The sequence below is a fragment of the Antedon mediterranea genome, chromosome 3 (assembly GCF_964355755.1).
Source record: "Antedon mediterranea chromosome 3, ecAntMedi1.1, whole genome shotgun sequence".
Classification (NCBI taxonomy): domain Eukaryota; kingdom Metazoa; phylum Echinodermata; class Crinoidea; order Comatulida; family Antedonidae; genus Antedon; species Antedon mediterranea.
In genome coordinates, this window is record NC_092672.1 from 27,574,549 (window position 1) to 27,595,389 (window position 20,841).

The 20,841-nt window shown below is 33.9% G+C and overlaps 2 protein-coding genes and 1 long non-coding RNA gene across 4 annotated transcripts; 1 reads left to right on the top strand and 2 right to left on the bottom strand.

Annotated features, from left to right (window-relative positions):
- Nucleotides 1-94: 94 nt before the first annotated feature.
- Nucleotides 95-1,587, bottom strand: LOC140045130 (uncharacterized). Its single transcript, XR_011844553.1, has 3 exons — nucleotides 1,493-1,587; nucleotides 617-724; nucleotides 95-168 (listed from the first exon to the last, which is right to left on the bottom strand). It is a non-coding gene; the product is annotated as an uncharacterized lncRNA (long non-coding RNA).
- A 447-nt stretch (nucleotides 1,588-2,034) lies between these two features.
- LOC140044242 (dynein axonemal heavy chain 8-like) lies at nucleotides 2,035-6,303 on the bottom strand. The gene is made up of 8 exons (XM_072088719.1): nucleotides 6,290-6,303; nucleotides 5,549-5,707; nucleotides 5,139-5,273; nucleotides 4,692-4,779; nucleotides 4,167-4,315; nucleotides 3,481-3,682; nucleotides 2,872-3,035; nucleotides 2,035-2,310 (listed from the first exon to the last, which is right to left on the bottom strand). Exons 2-8 carry the CDS (start codon nucleotides 5,690-5,692, stop codon nucleotides 2,035-2,037), a joined length of 1,158 nt encoding a protein of 385 aa, XP_071944820.1. The 5' UTR covers nucleotides 5,693-5,707; nucleotides 6,290-6,303.
- A 2,345-nt stretch (nucleotides 6,304-8,648) lies between these two features.
- LOC140045126 (sodium- and chloride-dependent glycine transporter 2-like) lies at nucleotides 8,649-20,699 on the top strand. 2 transcript variants are annotated; one of them, XM_072089882.1, is made up of 16 exons: nucleotides 8,649-9,284; nucleotides 9,637-9,994; nucleotides 10,488-10,619; nucleotides 11,800-12,148; nucleotides 12,458-12,590; nucleotides 12,818-12,952; nucleotides 13,871-13,974; nucleotides 14,273-14,397; nucleotides 14,611-14,723; nucleotides 16,999-17,127; nucleotides 17,320-17,535; nucleotides 17,650-17,814; nucleotides 18,380-18,503; nucleotides 18,661-18,779; nucleotides 19,434-19,531; nucleotides 19,715-20,699. In XM_072089882.1, exons 2-14 carry the CDS (start codon nucleotides 9,799-9,801, stop codon nucleotides 18,693-18,695), a joined length of 1,956 nt encoding a protein of 651 aa, XP_071945983.1. In that variant the 5' UTR covers nucleotides 8,649-9,284; nucleotides 9,637-9,798; the 3' UTR covers nucleotides 18,696-18,779; nucleotides 19,434-19,531; nucleotides 19,715-20,699. The 2 variants fall into 2 exon arrangements, with proteins under 2 accessions (XP_071945983.1, XP_071945985.1); XM_072089884.1 differs by lacking the exons at nucleotides 8,649-9,284; nucleotides 16,999-17,127 and having other exon boundaries at nucleotides 9,572-9,994.
- Nucleotides 20,700-20,841: the final 142 nt, after the last annotated feature.

The window sequence follows — 20,841 nt, forward strand, 5'->3', positions numbered from 1 at the left end:
TTCATCAATCCTTTTCTTGGTTCTATGAAAGCTTTTCTGATACTCTTTGTACAGCTGTATGGAAGCCTCAAGCTTGGCAATAAGTGGACCACAGCTTTGATCCCAAATACGGTCCATTCCATTATTTGTAATGAAATTCTTACAGGCTGTTACCATTTGGTTGGTGACCTATAGGTAGTAAATAAGTAATAAAGAATGTTTGGTACAAAAAATATAATATTGTGACCTTAAGAGTGATTAAATCAACCATTTAGTACACTCAAATGTATTACTGGGTTCAAATAACTGTCTCACAGAGACATCTGGTAGCTAAGCCATTGACTTAATTCATGTTAAGAGGTGTCCCCTGATCTTAAAACATATATTGCCCCTCTTTCTTTTCACAGAAAAGTTTCTCCTTAACAGGTCCCCTGAATAATAGGTTTCCTCTCGAAGGAGGGGTTCCACTGTACTTCAAAAAACAAATATATCCAAGATTGGAAGTTTATCACAGTGTATAATTCATATACATTTTTATTATATTGTAAAATTGTATTGTACAATAATTGTAAAAAACAGAGAAGGCAAAAGAGAAATGTAATTGAGTACACGATAAATAAATGAACTTAAATTTTACCTTAATGAATAAGGATGTCATTCTCTCTGATGTATTGTAATACTGTGAAATACTGTGTATCATTCGTATAGCATTGATGAGGCTGGGAATACATTCAACCATGCCAATCTGAAAATAGTTAGTCAGCTCTGTCTACACTATCAAACTTTGTGTGACAAAAAAATGTGATGTGCCCATATATGGACATGATGATGTCATATCACTACCATATTTGGTCACATCACACTTTTTTTGTCAAACTAATTTGATAGTGTAGACATAGCTTTACGTTTAGTATGTAGAACTGAATTGAATTGACATCACTGAGGCTTGGATGAGTACCACAAGTTACATTACATACAGTATGTTTATGAGGTGACTGAGGTGCAGACCTGTAGCAAATATCATATAATATTAATACAAGACATGTGAATTTGAATTGACATCTTAGATATGAGACAATGGAAGCAAAGATTGCATAGCTTTTCTATACAGACCTTTGAAGGCAGGGTGTTAGCAGTTGAAGAAACACACTATATGAGTGAGTGGCCGAGCGGTTAAGACAGTGAAACCGTAATTACCTAGCCATAACAACGGCAGGGGTTCGAGGCTCACTCACTCCATGGTTCTGGTGGTAGAACGATTCTTCTTGGATAAGGACTATAAACCGTAGGTCCAGTGTACACATCTGGCTCGTGTGCACTTTAAAGAACCTAGTACATCTTTCGAGACGAGTAGGGGGTTACCCCGGTATATTAGTACATCACAGCCACTGATCACCAACTGGGCCCTCTGGGAGACCAGTCATTGACTGAAGAGGTTACCCAGTATAAATATATATTTCAATCAATACAGAGTAATACAAAAAAGTTACACAATAAAAGGTGGCCTACATACTGGATTTGCATGATAAAGTGGCTCACAGAACTTCTCCAATGTATATAGAAACTTCACATTGTCTTTGGCTTCATTGGCGGAATCTGTAACACGACAGTCAAGTTCCTTCCATATCTATAAATAGAATTTAAAGTAATTGACAAAAATGTTACTACTGTACCTGCTCAATAAGTGCAAATTAAGGTTGGTAGTTCACACTGCTGAATGTGAACAGACAAACTCTGAAACAAACTACAACTGTAAAAAGTTCAACAGTGATTTTTGCAATCAATCATAGCAAATATGTCAGAATGAACATCCCCTCTCAATAAAAAAAATGAAACAGCTCAGACAAAAATTGTGATTCTCACAAAATAGACTTTACTCAATGCTGCTGTGCCTTATACTATAGTCAAGACCAGACATAATGGTGGTACAGGTTTAAGATTCCGTCAACCATAGTTCTAGTGGCAAAACAAGTCTGGTTTATATGCATTTAAAGAAACAAGTACATCTTTCGCTGTAGGATTAGGATTACCTGTGCTTTTGTTCACTTTAAGACACTAAAATCTCTGTGTTGGGCTAAAAACCCAACCATGTTGGATCACAAGAGTGGCCCCATGTGTCCCAATTGCAGGAAAAGGATCGGAACATAACTGTACCTTAAGGACCTTGCTCTTAGCAGCATTCAAAGTACTGATGACCATCTTGCAGTGTTTACTCTTGATCTGGTCCATGATGGAATTGAAACGTGCCATCAACAAGCGCCAATGCTCTAGTTCAGCTAAAGGACCAGTATCATCAGCTTCTTTTCTCATCTGTTCACTTTCAGTTAAAACCTAAATTATAAAATTTAAGCTTTGTCTACACTATCAAACTTTATGTGACAAAAAATGTGATGTGCCCATAAGGACAAGATGCATGATGCCATCACTACCATATTTAAGCATATCACTATAATAGATTGGATGAAATTGATCATATTTCACAGAAAGGTAAGAGAGTAAGAGAATGTTGATATAAAGTTTGCGGTACACCACGTATATTAGTTCTGAAAAAAACTATCAATCAATATCGTCCTCAGGCTCAGGAGTAAGAGAAAATATATGTATACAGTTCTACTATGTGTACATACTACTGTGTAAATAGCAAAACTTTATATATAAACAAAAATAAAAACACACCTAAGCTTTGGGGAAATGTGGAAAATTATGACACCAGTTTGGCTGCCATTGGATCCAAGATGGCAGATCATTTTCAATTCTATTTTAAAATCATTTTGATACTAGCATGGATGTGTTCAAGTAACAAACAAACAATAATCAAACAAACTCTTTTAATATCTTTTTGCTGGAAAGAATTTTGTTTATTTAATTTATAAGTAAAACAAAAATAATGACCTGTTCAATCTCTTTACACCAATGGTGTACAAGGTCTTCTAAGATTGCCACAGAATCAGGATTGGCAGCAGCTGATAAGCAATCTCCAGGTGTAGCAAGACTAGTGACATCAAACCCATCACAACCATGCAGCTTCACTGCACCAGAAATGCTGGTTTTGGCTCCTGGAATAAAATAGGTACTGTGTAAAAAGGCACACTTATTAAATGGATAATTGATTAGGTTTATCTTATAACAAATGATGTTATATCCATGTTACAATTATCATAATAATTCCCATATTGTGAAACAAAAAAAATGTTACATACTTGAGAACTTTATTGAATCAATCAATTAACATATAACAATAGTAATAATATAGTACAATGATGACTTTCGTAAAAAACATAATAATGAAAATACTATATATAATATTATATGTCCAATATTGGCTACATTAATTATTAATAATGATTAATATTTCTGTTAGTGTTAGTTTCTATAAGTTACTTACTTCTACTAATTTACAAAAAATTGTTAATAAATGATGTCTCGTTGAAAGAGCAATGACACAGGTTGGTTGTTTAGTTAAAAAAGAGAATTCAACAAATTTGTAATCATATCACTCACCATTAATAAAGTCAATAAATGTATCAAAAGAATCAAGAAAATTCTGTCTTGTCTTTTTGCCAATAGGTGTTTCTGAAAGAGCTCCCCAATCATCAAGAGCATGTGCTGCCGGGTTATGCACTTTCATGAGTAGTTGCTGGATAGCAGGAAGAACAGTCAGAGTACCTGCATTGGCACAGCTGAAGTTGCCAAAGTTTACCATCTATTAGAATAATAAACAAGAAAAGAAGTTTAACAATGAGGTTCTTAGAATTGGAAATGTTGACTGATTTAATAACACTTTCTTGTCTTTTTGTAAGCCTGTTGTATTATCAGTTTAAAAAACATTTAAAGACATGTTATTTTTACCAATGTTATGAGAATATGTGAAGCGCCACTGATTATGAGCTTTACATAGATATGGCTGCTATCTAAATGTTAATGTTTTAGTTTTATTCATTCCCTGAATGTATATTTATTTAAGAGGTTCCTTGAATATCAACTGGCATTTTTATTTTGAAATTCAAAAAGAAAAAAATTAATAAATGAAAACAAACTGAACAATCATTGAATAAAATAAATGGATGTGCAATGTACCTGCATGAAGACATTGTACATTATGTGTTAAGATCTGGTGTAGTAGGATTTTCATTACAGTAACAACAACAAACATTAAAAAAAAATAATTTAAAGAAAATTGTCCCAACCTCATGAACATTTCTAGGATTAATGGCACTGGCCACATCAGACTTGATAAAGTATAGACATCTGCCTGTAAGAGCTTCACAGGTGCCATCAGTCACGATAATACCTTGCATCTTGGTTCCTTTAGGAAGACCAAGGCTTCTCCCAGAGTCTAAACAAAATATAGTTAATCATCATTTAACTAATTCTGCACAACCCGTCTGACTTTCCCACTAACTACAATCGTCAAACAGTTTGCACCAAAGTTTACAAAAATAACTGTATAAAGTATAATTGGCAATGGAATAGAATTCATGAGTTGGTTTCATTCAAATATGTTCAGCAAGAAAATCACTTTTTTCTAGGTGGTCAGTATTTGGGAGATTCCACTGTAGATTATTATTTCATTTCCATGGTTTTATTCTAGCATAGGAATAAGAGTCAATTGAGGTCTGTCTCTGTCTCTTTCTATTCATCACTTTAAAAATCTTCCACATTATGTCAAACAAACCCTTTATGTACAAAATTGATTATATACAAATACTCACCAAAGCCAGGGGGTTCTATTTCTTGGACAAAAAACATCAATACCCTTAAATTATTTTTGTCCAAGAATCTTGAAAACAATTCCATGTGCTATAAATAGATTTATTAAAAAGAGAAATAAAAAAAGTAATGCAGTTAACATAAAAACACAAAATACATTATAAAATTATTTAATCTGTGTAGGCTTTTTTTTCTTACTAGTGGATGTAAAAAGTTCTAAATAAGTGGTTGGAAAAAAAATAATTATTGTTGAAGCAGTGGAAAGCAATATATTCTAGGCAGAGGTTGGGATGGCTCACATCACTTGCCAATTACAAAGAGATCCTGGAAGGCCTAGATAGAATATAAGGAAATGGTGTGATGACTTTAAGAGATGCACTAAACCTTCCCTTTAAGCTTTATACAAGACTGAGAGTAAAATGGTAAGAAAAGCACTTGCAAAGGCCTACCTTGGCTGAATCCAGGACAAATTCCTCTACAGCCTGAGCATCAAAATCTGTGTTTTGGGCCAATATTTCTATAATGTATTTGTGGGCAGGTGTTAACCCCATTCTTCTTATGTCACGAGCCTCTTTTCCCCTAGCCTACAATACAGATTAATACAGTAAACAAATAAACATTGTAAAGTGAAATTTGATTTTGATTTTATTAAAAATAGATTCCAATACATAAATACTGTACAATAGTAGGCCTAGGCCTCAGTTATGTATGTTTGGAAATTATAAGAAAATAAACATAAGGCCTAGGAATATCATCAGATAATTTATTAATACGGTAAATTAGGCCTATACATTTCTCAGCAGCCACGACAATGATTCTGATATGATTATTTAAATTATTTAGGGCCTAGGCTAGTTACCTGTCTTTCCCGTATTGTTTCAGCTTGGAATGCTATCATTGCAATACTCTTTCTCTGAGTGCGAAGACGTGCAGGCAAATTTTGTTTTTTTCCATCGCTATCAACAAAGGATGTTTGGCGGGACTGCATGTTGTCTTTAGACATTTTAAAAGTTTTCTGCTGTGGGTAAAATAATATCATTTTTCTTAAAACCCTGGGCTAGCCTAGGCTAGCTAGGCCTGCTTATTATTAATTAGGGGCAATAGGCTGGAAAAAAACTAAATACGCCCACAGGCCCCAATTGTCATTGTTGACTTGTTGAATGTTGGTGCATTACTAGGCTAGCCTAGCATAGGCCTACCTAGGCTAATTATTAATATTATTTATTTATTGCCATCATCATCAAGTTGACGGGTTGATTAAATACATACAGTGACCCTAACGTGTATTTATTCCTTTCTAGGCCTAACCTAGGCCTAACTAAGGCTTATTTAGCCTAGACCTCTAGGTACTAAAATAAATGTTCTATATTTTAGGCCTAGCCTAGTACTGGGCTGATGGTGGGCAAAGAGAGGGCCGGAGGCTAGACAGGATGGCTAGCTCTCTCGACCCGCTCCTCGACGACCAAAAAATTCGTCACACCAGGCATGCTTCAAATCATCCCGCAGCATCGGCGGACGCTGTTAATAGTAAGTCAATAAATAAAAATGAAATTTACTATTATTATTATTTACTATTAATTCAAATAATATTTGTACATACCTAGATAATATAGTGAGCTTTAATTAAGATAAAAAAGCATGTTTTTCCAACATTAAAATAAGGGCTGTGCTAGCCTAGATCAAGCAGCGCGCAGACGACTGCAAAATCAAATTCATTTTTTGCCCCTTAATCTCTCTACATGATACGCGCACAACAACCAACCAGACACGTCTATAAAAAACTTCTAACCAATCAACAACCGGTTACAATTAATGCGCCCTCTATGTTGAGTAAAATCAAAGATGGTAAAATTACGCACCATTTGTTAAAAAACCTCCTTGCGTGAAATCCTTCCGATCTAAAAAAACATAGTCCTATAGACATAAAATAAATCGGAACATAATGTCAATGTTACATTTCTTTATTATGTAAAATGTTAAATAAATAAATGTCTAAAACACATACCGGCTTTTAAAAGATAATTTGATATATGAAATTTTGAATTTAGCACTGAAACAATGCATACTGTAATTATGAACTCGAAATAAAGTCAACTCAATAAACTATGTCTACACTATCAAACTAGTTTGACAAAAAAGTGCGATGTGGCCTAATTATTATGGTAAAGATATGCCCAAATATGGTGTAGTGATGACATCATTATGTCCATATACAATGTTGTCACATAAAGTTTGATAAGTGTAGACACAGAGCTTGAGACCATTCAGCTTTTTATATGCCACTATTTATTTTGGTAACGCATTTTCGCCCTGTTTGTTTGTTTTTATTTCTTGCTCATATAGAAATACAATTATACAAAAATGAACATCAAAAGTCGCAGACATAAATACAACAAATTCGGAACAAAGAAAAGGAAAGAGCAAAGAAAGTCCAAAGACGACAAAAAAAAAACGAGTAGGAGCAAAGGATAACCCTCTACACCCGGAGGTTTGTATCCTGAGGGGTCCCGAAACATCCGTTTATTCGTTTTTCATAATTGTTTGAAATGGAGAGGATAGACCATTGTAGTAAATACTATACTGAAAATGAATATTAGACAAGTTTATTACAAACTGAACTTCTTTGAAAAATTGTTCTGCATTTTATTCGTCACCATTATTTGGGATCACTTTACGAAGATTTTAAAATGATTGTTTTTATTGTTTTCTCAAGTCAAGACTACTAAAGACTTTATTGCTAATTTATTTACACTTTTAAATAATTGAGATATTTTTTAGAAGCAATATTAGCCTTTGTGTTTTTTTGTTTGAAAACAAATGAATTTGAAAAAAATAATGATGTGAATATAATAATCTGAATCAGAACAAAAAAATTACAATCTGCGCATATCTTACGCAACTTTCTATGTACGATGGCAAACATCGCTTGTTTCGATGACGACAGCAAAAACGTAACAATTGACCTGCGAGTTAGTTTGCACGTAGTAGTAGAGCATACTGTGGTTATTTATCGTTTACAATTTTGCTAATTAAAATGTCGACATTAAAGACCCGTTTTATTCAAGTAACACCAGTAAGTTATTCTTGAATATCATTTCCTACAAACTGTATAGTTTGGTTTTATTTTATTTAAGATTTAGGCGAAAATACATTGATTTTAAAAATTATATTTGGCGCTCATCGGGGACGGGATAGAAAAAATAAGGTCCGCACACAATGTGTGATTTGGGTTGGGTATCACGTACATCTGTCAACAACTCGGAGAGAAATATTTAAAAGTTTATCACATACTATTTAGTATAGGCTTGAGCTATAATTTTTTAGTAATTTTGCATTATCTCTCTATTGCTATAATTATTATTTGTAAAACAAAAAAAAGAAAAAAAATATATTGTAAGACCATAATAACGCAAAAATGTTATCTGCACATAACAACAGCGCAGGTTCTGTCTTGACAACAGTTACGCCCCACTGTTTTACGTCACACGTACGAACGGCGGATCCGTGTGGTTCATCGTCATGATGATGTACGTACATTCTCAGCACACACATACGTCATAGACACACTGCGGTGATGATGTGATTATTGGCGGTTGGTTGTGTGTGACGGGTGTCACGAAAGCTCAGACCACGAAAGCTCAGACCCCCTAAGACCTAAGATCACGAAAGCTAAGACCCAACACCTAAGATTACAAATACTAAGATATACTACAGCTTAAAAACAATACTTGTTTATCCATACATAATTTTAAACACAGTAGGTTTCATTTATTACCATAAATATAATTTAATACTACCGCAAAACATAGATAAACTCACATTATTTTCGCCCGTTGAGTAAATGTATATTTTTTCTTTACAACAAACAAACTTGACGGGTTGTTTGTTGGTATATATTTACTCCATTGTGTTGCTTCAGAGGATGTTTTTCTTACGCACCTGCCTTTCTTGTATTTTGACTCCAAATTTGTTGACTAACTTTATCCTGAACACCACACTTTAAAATTAGGACTTATAAGTACTTTCAGAAGGAGAAACACATAATAACAAATAAATAAATCCTTTAAATTGATGATTTTACAGATGTGTTTCTTTGTATACTGTAATGACAATGTAACTCCTCGAGCTCGGCCCCCCATGCTCAATGTTTTTGTTTCTATGGAGCGCCAAAAGAGCAACAATAATAGTACAAGTATAAAAACAGAAAGAAAACGAAACAAAAAAACTTATCATGATTTTTAAATTAAAATTTATTTGCCAGTATTTATTTCTTCGTACTTGCATGATTATACTATTATCATTACAATTTTAATTTTACATTGTTCCATCCACACTGTAGATGGACTCCACAGAGTTTTCAGCCCTCTATATAATTTTTGCTCTTTTGACGTTCCATAGAAACAAAAACATTGAACATGGCCCATGGGGTAGGCCTACTGTCCTGTAGGCTAGTCATTTTGTGTGCGAGAAAAACGTCTGTAAAATCTTCAATTTAAAAATGTATTTGTTACTTTTTATGTGATTCTTTTTCATGAAAGTGCCAATTCTAAGGTGTGGTATTCAGAATAATTGTTGGGAGTTAAAATACAAGGCAGGTGCGAAAGATAAATATTTGTAATCTTAGGTGTTGGGTCTTAGCTTTCGTGATCTTAGGTCTTAGGGGGTCTGAGCTTTCGTGGTCTGAGCTTTCGTGACACCCTGTGTGTGACGTTTTAGGCTACTTTTAACCAATAAGCAGCTTTTGTCCGATATCTGTAATTTACATATTATCGATCAAATAGTAAAAGGAGTTCTTTTGACTGAACCCGTCTCCCCCCCCCCCCCCCGCTGATGAGACACGCGGTAGCCTAGCCTAGGCCAAGGCTATAATTAATAATAAGCCTAGGCCTAGTAATGGTTTAGGCTAGGCCTAATTTATGTATTTTAAACAATCTATTTGTTGTGCAGATTCATGGTAACATTAAAGATATCGAATCCCAGTTACCAGAGGGTGATGTAGCTGGCCTATCTCAAGAAAGCACAACATCTGTGCGAGATACCCTCAAAATTGAGAAAGAGACCGATTCCTCCATCATCAATGATAAGCAGGTCATCAGCAGAGAGGATCAGATGGCTTCTGAGACATCTTCCCAGCAGCAGGACCCAAAAGACAAGAGTCTTTCTGAAGAAGAAGAAAACAGCACCTCTTCTACTAGTCGTGGAACCTGGGACACGAAAGGGGATTTTCTGTTGTCTTGTCTGGGGTATGCTGTTGGGTTAGGAAATATATGGAGATTTCCTTACCTGTGTTATGAAAATGGTGGCGGTAAGCATCTTTTTTGTTTGTTTATTATTAAAAAACATTAGGCTAAACCTCTAGGCCCTATAGGCCCTAAGTCTAGTATTAAATAGGCCTAGGGCCTAGTGATAGATTAGAGATAAAATAAAAGTGCATGATTAATAAAATCAGACTTTAAATAGGAAATTTTGCAGTTTTTTTAATAAAGTTATTCACTGTAAAAAAAATCAACACAAAAATTATTATTTCACAAGACAAAAGGAAAGGTTTCAGTTTGGAAATTAGTCATTTTGAATGGTTTAAGACAAATTATTCATATCAAGACAAGTATCTGATATTGTTTTGATCTAGGCCTATATATTGCTCTGGTTTGATTATTATTATTTTATTATAATTCATAATCACATTATCATATAAAATGAATAAATCATAAATGATTAAAGTAAAATGTTCAGCTTATTATTGCACACTAAACAGACTGTATATGAGAATATGTATATAAAATCATGTATCATTTTAGGTGCATTCCTTATACCTTTTGCAACCATGCTGTTGTTAGCTGGACTTCCCATGTTCTTCATGGAGCTTTGCCTTGGACAGTACTCCAGCAGTGGACCAGCAACTGTCTGGAGGATTTCACCAATGTTTAGAGGTAAATTCAGTTTTGAATAAACTCTGAACCTTTTGCAATTTTGGAGAAAGTCCAGTTCGGTCTTCTTATGTCTTTTTCCTATTTTTTTTCTACTCCTGTAGGTCTTTTTTTTGTAGATTAAAGGAAATGATGATTTGAAATCCAAAACTCTAAATAATAAATAAAAACAGAGTGACTGGCCGAGCGGTTAAGACAGTGGAACCGTAATTACGTAGCCATAACATCGGCAGGGGTTTGAGTCTCACTCACTCCATGGTTCTGGTGGTAGAACGAGTCTTCTCGGATAAGGACTATAAACCGTAGGTCCAGTGTACACATCTAGCTCGTGTGCACTTTAAAGAACCTAGTACATCTTTCGAGACGAGTAGGGGGTTACCCCGGTGTATTAGTACATCACAGCCACTGATCACCAACTGGGCCCTCTGGGAGACCAGTCTTTGACTGAAGAGGCTACCCAGTATAAATATAAATTTCAACAACACTACATTTTAATTTAACAGACACATTTAGGTTAAGCTACAGCAACAAAATTAACAAACATAAAACTGGTTTCAATTTGTTTTCAATAACTGACCACAAAATTATACTACAGTATATTATTAATGAATTTTGGAGTTTAAACTTAGATAATAAATATTATTATAATAGTAAAATAGAACCCCTATTAAGGGGACACCTTTGGGACTAAAAAGCGTCCCCTTAATAGTAGTGTATTTTGAATAGGAGTTGGTTAAAGTGGTAAAACACAATATATTTCCCTTGTTCATGTCATGGGAAAGTGTCTTAATAGAAATTTCACATGTTAGTTTAAATATCATTGAAACTCATTTAAAATCTCTTTATAAATTTTACCAGTTTTGTATCAAATATTTTGGTCCTTTTTTTTCTATGTAAATGTTATTTTGTTGTAAATGAGCTTCAGTTAATACTCTTCCTGCGAGCTATCATATGGAAGCTTCAAAGTGCTGGAGAACAGAGCGGTGTAAATGGTTCCTTGGCTTTTCTTCTTTTTTTTGGAGGGAGGGGGGGGGGTTATTTTTATGGATCATATTGTGTGTAAAGTGCTTAGAAACATTGTATTAGGTGTTAAGACTAACATTATTATTAATATTATTATTCACTTGGAATTTGTAAGTCAACTCCAGAAACCATTTTAAAACTTTTTTTTTGTCATGTATAGGAATGGGTTACGGAATGGTGCTGATTTCAACTTTTATCGCCCTTTACTACAATGTTATCATAACATACATATTGTATTACATGTTTGCTTCATTCACTAACAAACTGCCCTGGATCGGATGTAACAACCCTTGGAACACGGACATGTGTAACGGCATCTACGACGAGTGTCTGAGCACTGGTAACAAGATCATGACGGTGAACAACACATGCGTTGGTGTCGACTCCCTTTCAGAAGAACAACTTGACTTTTACAATATTGGACTCAACACACTAGGAGAAATAGATCTAAGTAACTACATCGATCCATTGAAGTCAAAACGGAAACTTCCCAGCGAAGAGTATTTCAAGTAATATAGTTCATATTTTATAAAGAGTTGAAAATTGATGTTGCCTGATTAGATTACTGTTTCTTCAGTGATACCACAGAGTAACTCTAACCATGTACTTTTACTTGAGAAAAAATAGAAATTAAAAATATTGAATATGCTTTCTAAAATATGATGGCTAGGTAATATCAAGTACTATGTTCATATTGTACTTAATACGAGCATTAGCCATTGACATTCATGAAATCAACTTCGATGAATTGAAACAGTGATCAACTCAGAAGTTTTGTAATATCAAAAGATTGCAAAAACTCACTATTTTTATTTTAGGAATGCTGTACTGCATGAGGCCTCTGGGATTGGTGATTTGAGCACTGTTGTTTGGCCATTACTAAGCTGTCTTGTCTTTGCTTGGATCATCATCTATTTCTGTCTTCAGAAAGGCATTAAATCTTCAGGAAAAGTAAGCAATGCAATATATTATAAATAAATCAAAGATCTTTACATTTAATGGGAGAAAACATCTCTCAATGTCTATAGGTTTAATCTCATATAAATAGATGTTCAGTTTATTCACTGATGGTGGTCAGATACTAGAGAATTGCATGTAAGGTTTTTTAATTATAGTTATCAATAAATGTATGGTTAGCGTTAGAATGACATTATGTTTAAATGTCTTGTTTTATATAGGTGGTATACTTCACAGCAACATTCCCATACATTGTATTGGTACTTTTCTTGATACTTGGACTGACATTGGAAGGTAGTTACAACGGCATTAAGTTCTTCCTAACCCCACGCTGGGAAATCCTCTATGAACCAAAAGTAAGTTTGTTAAATCAGGGAGGTATACCTCCCTGGTTAAACCTCTTTATTATTGTGGGTGTGGACATTGTTATTCATCTAGGTACTATAAAGTTTAGAAGGATACATCTATTCAACTGGACTTACTTGTTAACATAACAGCAACGTTTCACAACCTATCTATATTAATATGTGTTACATTGGGTAATGTTATCTGATTATAACTAAATCTGCTCTCAACGTTTATGGTTGTAAATATTCATTTTGTAGTACTAGTAGTACTAAGTACTGAATTTAGAAATTACCTTATAACAAACAAACTATTTAGTGTTAGTGACACTACTAATGCATGTTTCATGCTTTTATAATGGTGCTATTTTATTACAGTATTGTTTTGATGTGGTTTATAAACAACTAGATAAGGCACTCAAAGAGCGCAAACCTCCGTCTAGGCATATAATTAAATCATGTATTCCCATACAGCTATGAAACCATCCTTTAAAATCGAACAAAAACTTTTTGAGTAATCCTGTAACAAATATAGAAAGAAACAAACATCGATTGACCTCATAACCTCTAAGGTACTACTAAGGTAATGACGAGATGATTAATGTAGGCCCAGTTTGGAGCTCATACATAGACTAGTTCTGGTGGTGGAACAACTCTTTCTAATAATGACTTAAAAATGGAGGTACACACAGGAGGTACACACAGCTTGTGTGCTCATTAGAGAGAACCCAGTTCGTCCTTCCTCATAAATAAGGGGTTAAAATAATGGTGTTCTGTTCTTTGTCAGCATGAAGCCATAGTGCCGCCTGACCTTTCAATTTCAAATAAACATTTAATTTTCTTACTTGAACATCAATATTTAAAATAAGAGGAAGATGGCACTTGACAACACACACAAATACAAATAATCACCATTTCATTATTTTTTAGGTATGGCTGGACGCAGCAATTCAGATTTTCTTCTCCCTTAGTACATCATTTGGGGGATTACTGACATTGTCCTCGTACAACAGGTTTCACAACAACTGCTACTTGTGAGTGAATTACTGTTTATATTTTAAACTAAAACATTTTGTATTTGTTAAAATTGACAAAAGCAAATCAAATTTGACTATCTGGTTGGAACCAAAATCTATTCGGCACCATTTAGAAAAATAATATTAACTTTGAAGAAAATTTGTTCAAATTGTTTTTTTACCATGTAAGCCTTTTATTACATGATAAAATTATATAAAAATAATAATAATATATATATATATATATATATATAATAATAATTTAGCATTTTCACAGTCATGACATTGACAGTAATAAATAAGATTACCTTTACAGTGACGCCGTATTCATAGGCCTAGCCAATTGTATGACCAGTGTGTTCGCTGGAGTTGTTATCTTTTCCATCCTTGGTTTTATGGCTAATGAACTTGGACGAGAAGTCAGCGAAGTTGTAGACCAAGGTATGAACATTTGTAGGCTATAAATTTGTGAAGCACTGGTAATTAATGAGATCACTTGAGGTGGTCAAGAAAGAAGGATCAAGTACAGTATTACAAAATCAATCGTTTCTAATGTGTAAAGGCAGACTATTCCTGATGACCAAAATATACATTTTGTTGCCGTGGTTTCAAAACAATATGTAAAAACTACTAAATAATATTTTTTTTGTATAGGCTTTGGTCTAGCTTTCATCGCTTACCCAGAAGCCCTTGCTAGGCTGCCTGCAGCACCAGTCTGGTCAATCCTGTTTTTCTTTATGCTGCTCACCTTAGGCCTGGACACACAGGTAGAGTTTATTCATTGTAGTTTGTGCTTAGGGAGACATCCTTTAGTCGATGACTGGGCTCTTCGCAGTAATCCATTTTTTTCACTGAAAGGAATATAATAAAAGAAACATGTACATAAAGATAATATTGTATCCCTATTGTAGTGAATTTCTTTTAGTTGGTTCCGAGCTTTTTTCAGGCGTATATATTTCCACGCGACATACACAGCTGTCACTGAATGATAACTCATACAAAAAGTATATTTAACTCAACTAGAACTTTTATTCCTTGTAACTCGATTAATACATCTTTCTACCACTACCAGTCAAGCCTTAATATTTCTTTATCATCTTTCCGTTTATCTACTTTGATCTTATTCTCTCTTCTCTTCTAATATACATTCTACTTTTATACTGGATATGCAAATTTTAGGCTTCAGAGGAGGATAACATTTTCCCTCCAAAAATTATACGATTTTGATTGGCTAATAATAAGGCGGACCTGGTCTAAAGCATCCTTCTCTAAACACAGAGAATCACAACATCAATAATATGACATTCCCCTTTTTGGGAAAAAGATTGTGTCAATCTTTCCAAAAATTTTAACATATAAAACCATTTTACTATAAACTATCTACAAATAACACCTCTATAATATTATTATGCACGGCTTAATCCATCTGCATTTCCATTTAATGATCCTTTCTTGTAAATAACTTTAAATTTATATCCTTGTAAAAACAGAGCCCATCTCATAAGTCTAACATTGGCACCCTTCATTGAGTCCATCCATCTCAATGCCTGGTGGTCAGTATGAACTTGAAATTCACAACCATACAGATAATACTTAAGTTTATTGATAGCCCAAACAATAGAGAGGCACTCTTTTTCTGGCACAGAATATCTCTGCTCATGTACAGATAACTTTCTACTTAAGTACACAATGGGATAATCATTACCCTCACCATCTATTTGGCTCAGCACTGCACCTATGCCATAATTTGAGGCATCGGTTTGCAATATAAACATCTTATCAAAATTTGGGGCTTTTAATACATTATCATCAGTAAGTCGTTTCTTTAAAGTTACAAAGGCATTTTCACATTGTTCATTCCACTTAACGGTATTACTTTTACTCTTTAAAGTTAAATCAATCAATGGCTTAGCAATATCGGCATAGTTCTGTACAAAAATTTACTTTCGAAATAAAAAATAGTTTACAAAGTCAGCTTTGCAAATCTTCTCAAAATTTACTGGGCTTCCTTCTGTTACTTCAGTCTTCTTCTTTCAGACCTCGGTGAATATATACAGTATCTCCGATGAATATCCAGCAGTCTTGAGCTCAACAGTACTTCTTCTTCGTTGTAATATCCAAACAACGCACGGTATAAAAACTGTCAGGAATCCAGATCTTCGTAACCATTTAACTTTTTGGTTACTGATTTAACAGGCCCGTAGAGTAGGCACTGTCACTTCTTCTTCTTCTTGATACTTAAATCATGTATCTTAAACAAAAATTTTCACCGCTGCCACCATGTAGTGAATTTCTTTTAGTTGGTTCCGAGCTTTTCTCAGGCGTATATATTTCCACGCGACATACACAGCTGTCACTGAATGATAACTCATACAAAAAGTATATTTAACTCAACTAGAACTTTTATTCCTTGTAACTCAATTAATACATCTTTCTACCACTACCAGTCAAGCCTTATTTTCTTTATCATCTTTCTGTTTATCTACTCTGATCTTATTCTCTCTTCTCCTCTAATATCTATTACATTCTACTTTTATACTGGATATGCAAATTTTAGGCTTCAGAGGAGGATAACATTTTCCCTCCAAAAATTATACGATTTTGATTGGCTAATAATAAGGCGGACCTGGTCTAAAGCATCCTTCTCTAAACACAGAGAATCACAACATCAATAATATGACACCTATCAATTTAAAACATTTCTTGTTGAATTATGATTATGCCATTGTAACATTAACAACATAACAATAGTTATTCACTTTGACCAAAAATATTTGAAACATAATTCAAAGAAAAAAAAAGTCAACTGAAAGCCCATTGTATCGGTTTGGCCAAGATTTTATTGTATCAACTTTTTGGTTTAAATTAAATTATATTTTTAATAATCACTTTTTTTTTCTATCTATGATATATTGTAATAATACTGCAAACTTTTATGTTTTGAGGAACCTCTTTCATAAAATTAACTCATCTTTCGTTAAAATTATGTATTAATTGTAATGGTATGTCATCAATGCACTATAACAATGATTATGATTTTAGTTCACCCTCATGGAGACTGTTATGACATTCATCACAGATTTCTTTCCAAACCTAAGAAGGAACAAACCAAAGGTTCTCTTAGCCAGCTGTACAATGATGTGCCTCGCCTCTCTCATCTTTGTCACAGAGGTATTTTGGATTTTTACAAATGGGGAAAGTGTTAACATATAATATAAATAGTCTGTTAAAAATAGCTTAACCACAAGAGTAGTAAAGCCTAAAAGAGAGAAACATTTTTTAGAAATTTTACCTTTAGGTGTAGACAGGAGATCACTGAAAATATTCCCATGATTAGGAGGCTTAAAGGATTTCTCTTTACAGGCTGGAGTATACTGGGTGATTCTACTAGACTCGTACTCAGCTAGCTTTGTTATGCTGACCTTTGCCACCATGGAATGCATAATTGTAAGCTGGGTGTATGGCTATGACAGATTCAAGGAAGACATCTCCACCATGATTGGTTCTGCGAGAGTTAACAACAAACTCTTCAATTACTGGCGTGTCTGTTGGTGCTTTATCACACCAGCTTTGCTTAGTGTGAGTAAACTTTATTTAATTTGGCAATTTCTGCACACATATTTGGTGATTCCCCCTTCCCATCAGGTTAGAGCAGAAATCATGAATAATGCATTAGCCTAATTATTTTTACAGTTTGTACAAGTGTACAGTTTTGCCAACTGGAGTGCTCCATCTTACAACGGAGGCTTCCCAACCTGGGCACATACAATTGGATGGCTCATTACAGGCTCCACCATAATTCTGGTTCCAGTCTTCATCATTGTAGATCTGCGTAATGCATCAGGCACATTCCTTCAAGTAAGTTGGAAAAAATTTAATTTGGTATCGAATCAGACATCATTTCATCTTTATGTAGCTTGATTTGATTTGAAAAACCATTAAAAAGCACTCTCTGTGACTGACCAATTAAGTAAGAGGAAATCCAAGCTTGGTGGATTAGATGCTCTGCTACTATACCTAGGGATCAGATGTTGGGATTTTTTTCTCGCGGCAAACTAAAAACAATTCCACTCCCGAAGACTTGTAATATAAAGCTCAATTTACACTATCAAATTTTATGTGAAAAAAATGCGATGTGCCCATATATTGGACACAATGATGTCATATTACTACCATATTTAGACACATACTAGTTTGATAGTGTAGACAGAGCTTTAGACTTTTTGTAGAGCATCTTGTGTATATGTCTGTGAACAGGGTTGTAGAATTTGCTTATGGTTATACTCTTGGCAATTTAGATAGATTTGTTTTGGAATTTTAATTTAAAAATATAAAAGAAAATGTACAAAAAATAAATCATAGATTGATGAAATACATTTCTAAGTACTACATCTAATTTTAGTTTTTAATTGATTAATTTCAGCGATTAAAACTCATCAGCTCTCCGGCTGAAGATTGGGGACCACTGAAGTACGAACATCGGGCCTTGGTCAGGAAATCTGAAAGTTCAGTTTCTACCATATCCGATCTGGTTGAACAGGAAAAGGGTAAAAATATATTATATTATAATTGTAATAGAGTATATGCTAGTTATCTAAATAATTATAAATATAATTCTATTTTTTATTTGATTTTTTTTTATTAAACAAATAAATATTATTATTAGTTAATAATATAATGCAATGCTTTTTCTCTTTTGTTTAGGCAAAACGAGTGGCTCCACAGAGCCTAACAATTAAAGCCTCACATGACCCTACTTGAAGGATCATTAAGGTCCTGGCAGAGGGTGTGCATGGGACAAGCGGGGGCTTCAAAATAATGTGGTAAGAAAATATTATGTATATTATATAAATATGAGTGTATTTTCAGTGATCCTACCTAAATTTTTTATTATTAGCATTTTGAAGAACAATCAAAGCAGAGAGCTTCACTGGAACACATTTTAGCTCAAGACATTTTCATATTGATTATTTTTTAACACATTAAGAGAGCCAGTCACTAAAAATCAAACATTAGGTGGCAAGGGTAAAAATTTCGAATATCCAAGATCTGCCCCTGAGGACAAACATCGGGCCTTGGTCAGGACATCTGAAAGTTCAGTTTCCACCATAGCAGATCTGGTTGAACAGGAAAAGGATAAGAATACATTATATTATAATTGTAATGTAGCAATTAATACTAGTTATCTAAATAATGATAGGTATAATAAAGATGAGTCAAAAGGGAAAATTTGCATATGTGTCTTGAAAAATATTGGTTCATGAAAAACCCTTTCAACATTCTGTAGTAATATAATATATTCTGAATAATTCTAATATTTATGTAACACTGTTGTGTACTATGACAACATCTGTAGTAAATAAAATAAATTCTGAATAATTCTAATATTGAAGTAACAGTAACACTGTTGTACTATGAACAAATAAATATTGTTATTAATGATTAATTCTTTTTTTCTCTCTGTTCTACTTGATTAGGCTAAACAAGTGGCTCTACAGAGCCTGACAAAGCCTCACATGACCCTACTTGAAGGGTCATTGCAGAGGAGCCTTTGCAGAGGCTTCAAAATTACATGGTAAGAAAATATTGTTATATTATATAAATATTGAGTGATTCTACCACAAGTGATACTAACCAAAACTTTTTCGACTATTAGCATTTGAACGATCAGTCACTAGGTGTAAATGAAAAAATGTTTGAAAAGGGAATGTTTAATTAATTTTTAAATAAATGTGTTTCTTTGTTTACTTTCAAACAGAATAAGAACATGAAAAGCTGATGAGGACAAAGGAAGTCTAGCGTAAATCTCTACGTAAAATGGATCTGGACCAAAGTTCATAAAAAGGTCAAACAATAGAGGAAAAAGGACTACATAATTACAGAAATGGACACAGTTTTCAGCAGTACTGTAGCCTACTAGACCTGTACCCTAAATATTATTGAGAGAATAAAAAAAACCACAAGGACTACATCATTACAGAAATGGACACAGTTTTCACCAGTACTGTAGCCTACCAGAGCTGTACCCTAAATATTATTGAGAGAATAAAAAAAACCACAAGGACTACATCATTACAGAAATGGACACAGTTTTCACCAGTACTGTAGCCTATTAGAGCTGTACCCTAAATATTATTGAGAGAATAAAAAAAACCACAAGGACTACATCATTACAGAAATGGACACAGTTTTCACCAGTACTGTAGCCTACCAGAGCTGTACCCTAAATATTATTGAGAGAATAAAAAAAACCACAAGGACTACATCATTACAGAAATGGACACAGTTTTCACCAGTACTGTAGCCTACCAGAGCTGTACCCTAAATATTATTGAGAGAATAAAAAAACCACAAGGACTACATCATTACAGAAATGGACACAGTTTTCACCAGTACTGTAGCCTATTAGAGCTGTACCCTAAATGTTATTGAGAGAATAAAAAAAACCACAAGGACTACATCATTACAGAAATGGACACAGTTTTCACCAGTACTGTAGCCTATTAGAGCTGTACCCTAAATGTTATTGAGAGAATAAAAAAAACCACAAGGACTACATCATTACAGAAATGAACACAGTTTTCACCAGTACTGTAGCCTATTAGAGCTGTACCCTAAATGTTATTGAGAGAATAAAAAAAACCACAAGGACTACATCATTACAGAAATGGACACAGTTTTCACCAGTACTGTAGCCTATTAGAGCTGTACCCTAAATGTTATTGAGAGAATAAAAAAGAATAACACACTATATGATTGTTACAATCTATTATTTAGAGTCTGATAACTTCCAACCATGTTATACTGTACAGTAGCACTCCTATTAAGGGATACTTCAGGATGCCATCCATTGCTGACCTTCCTCAACCCTTTTCCATTCTTCCC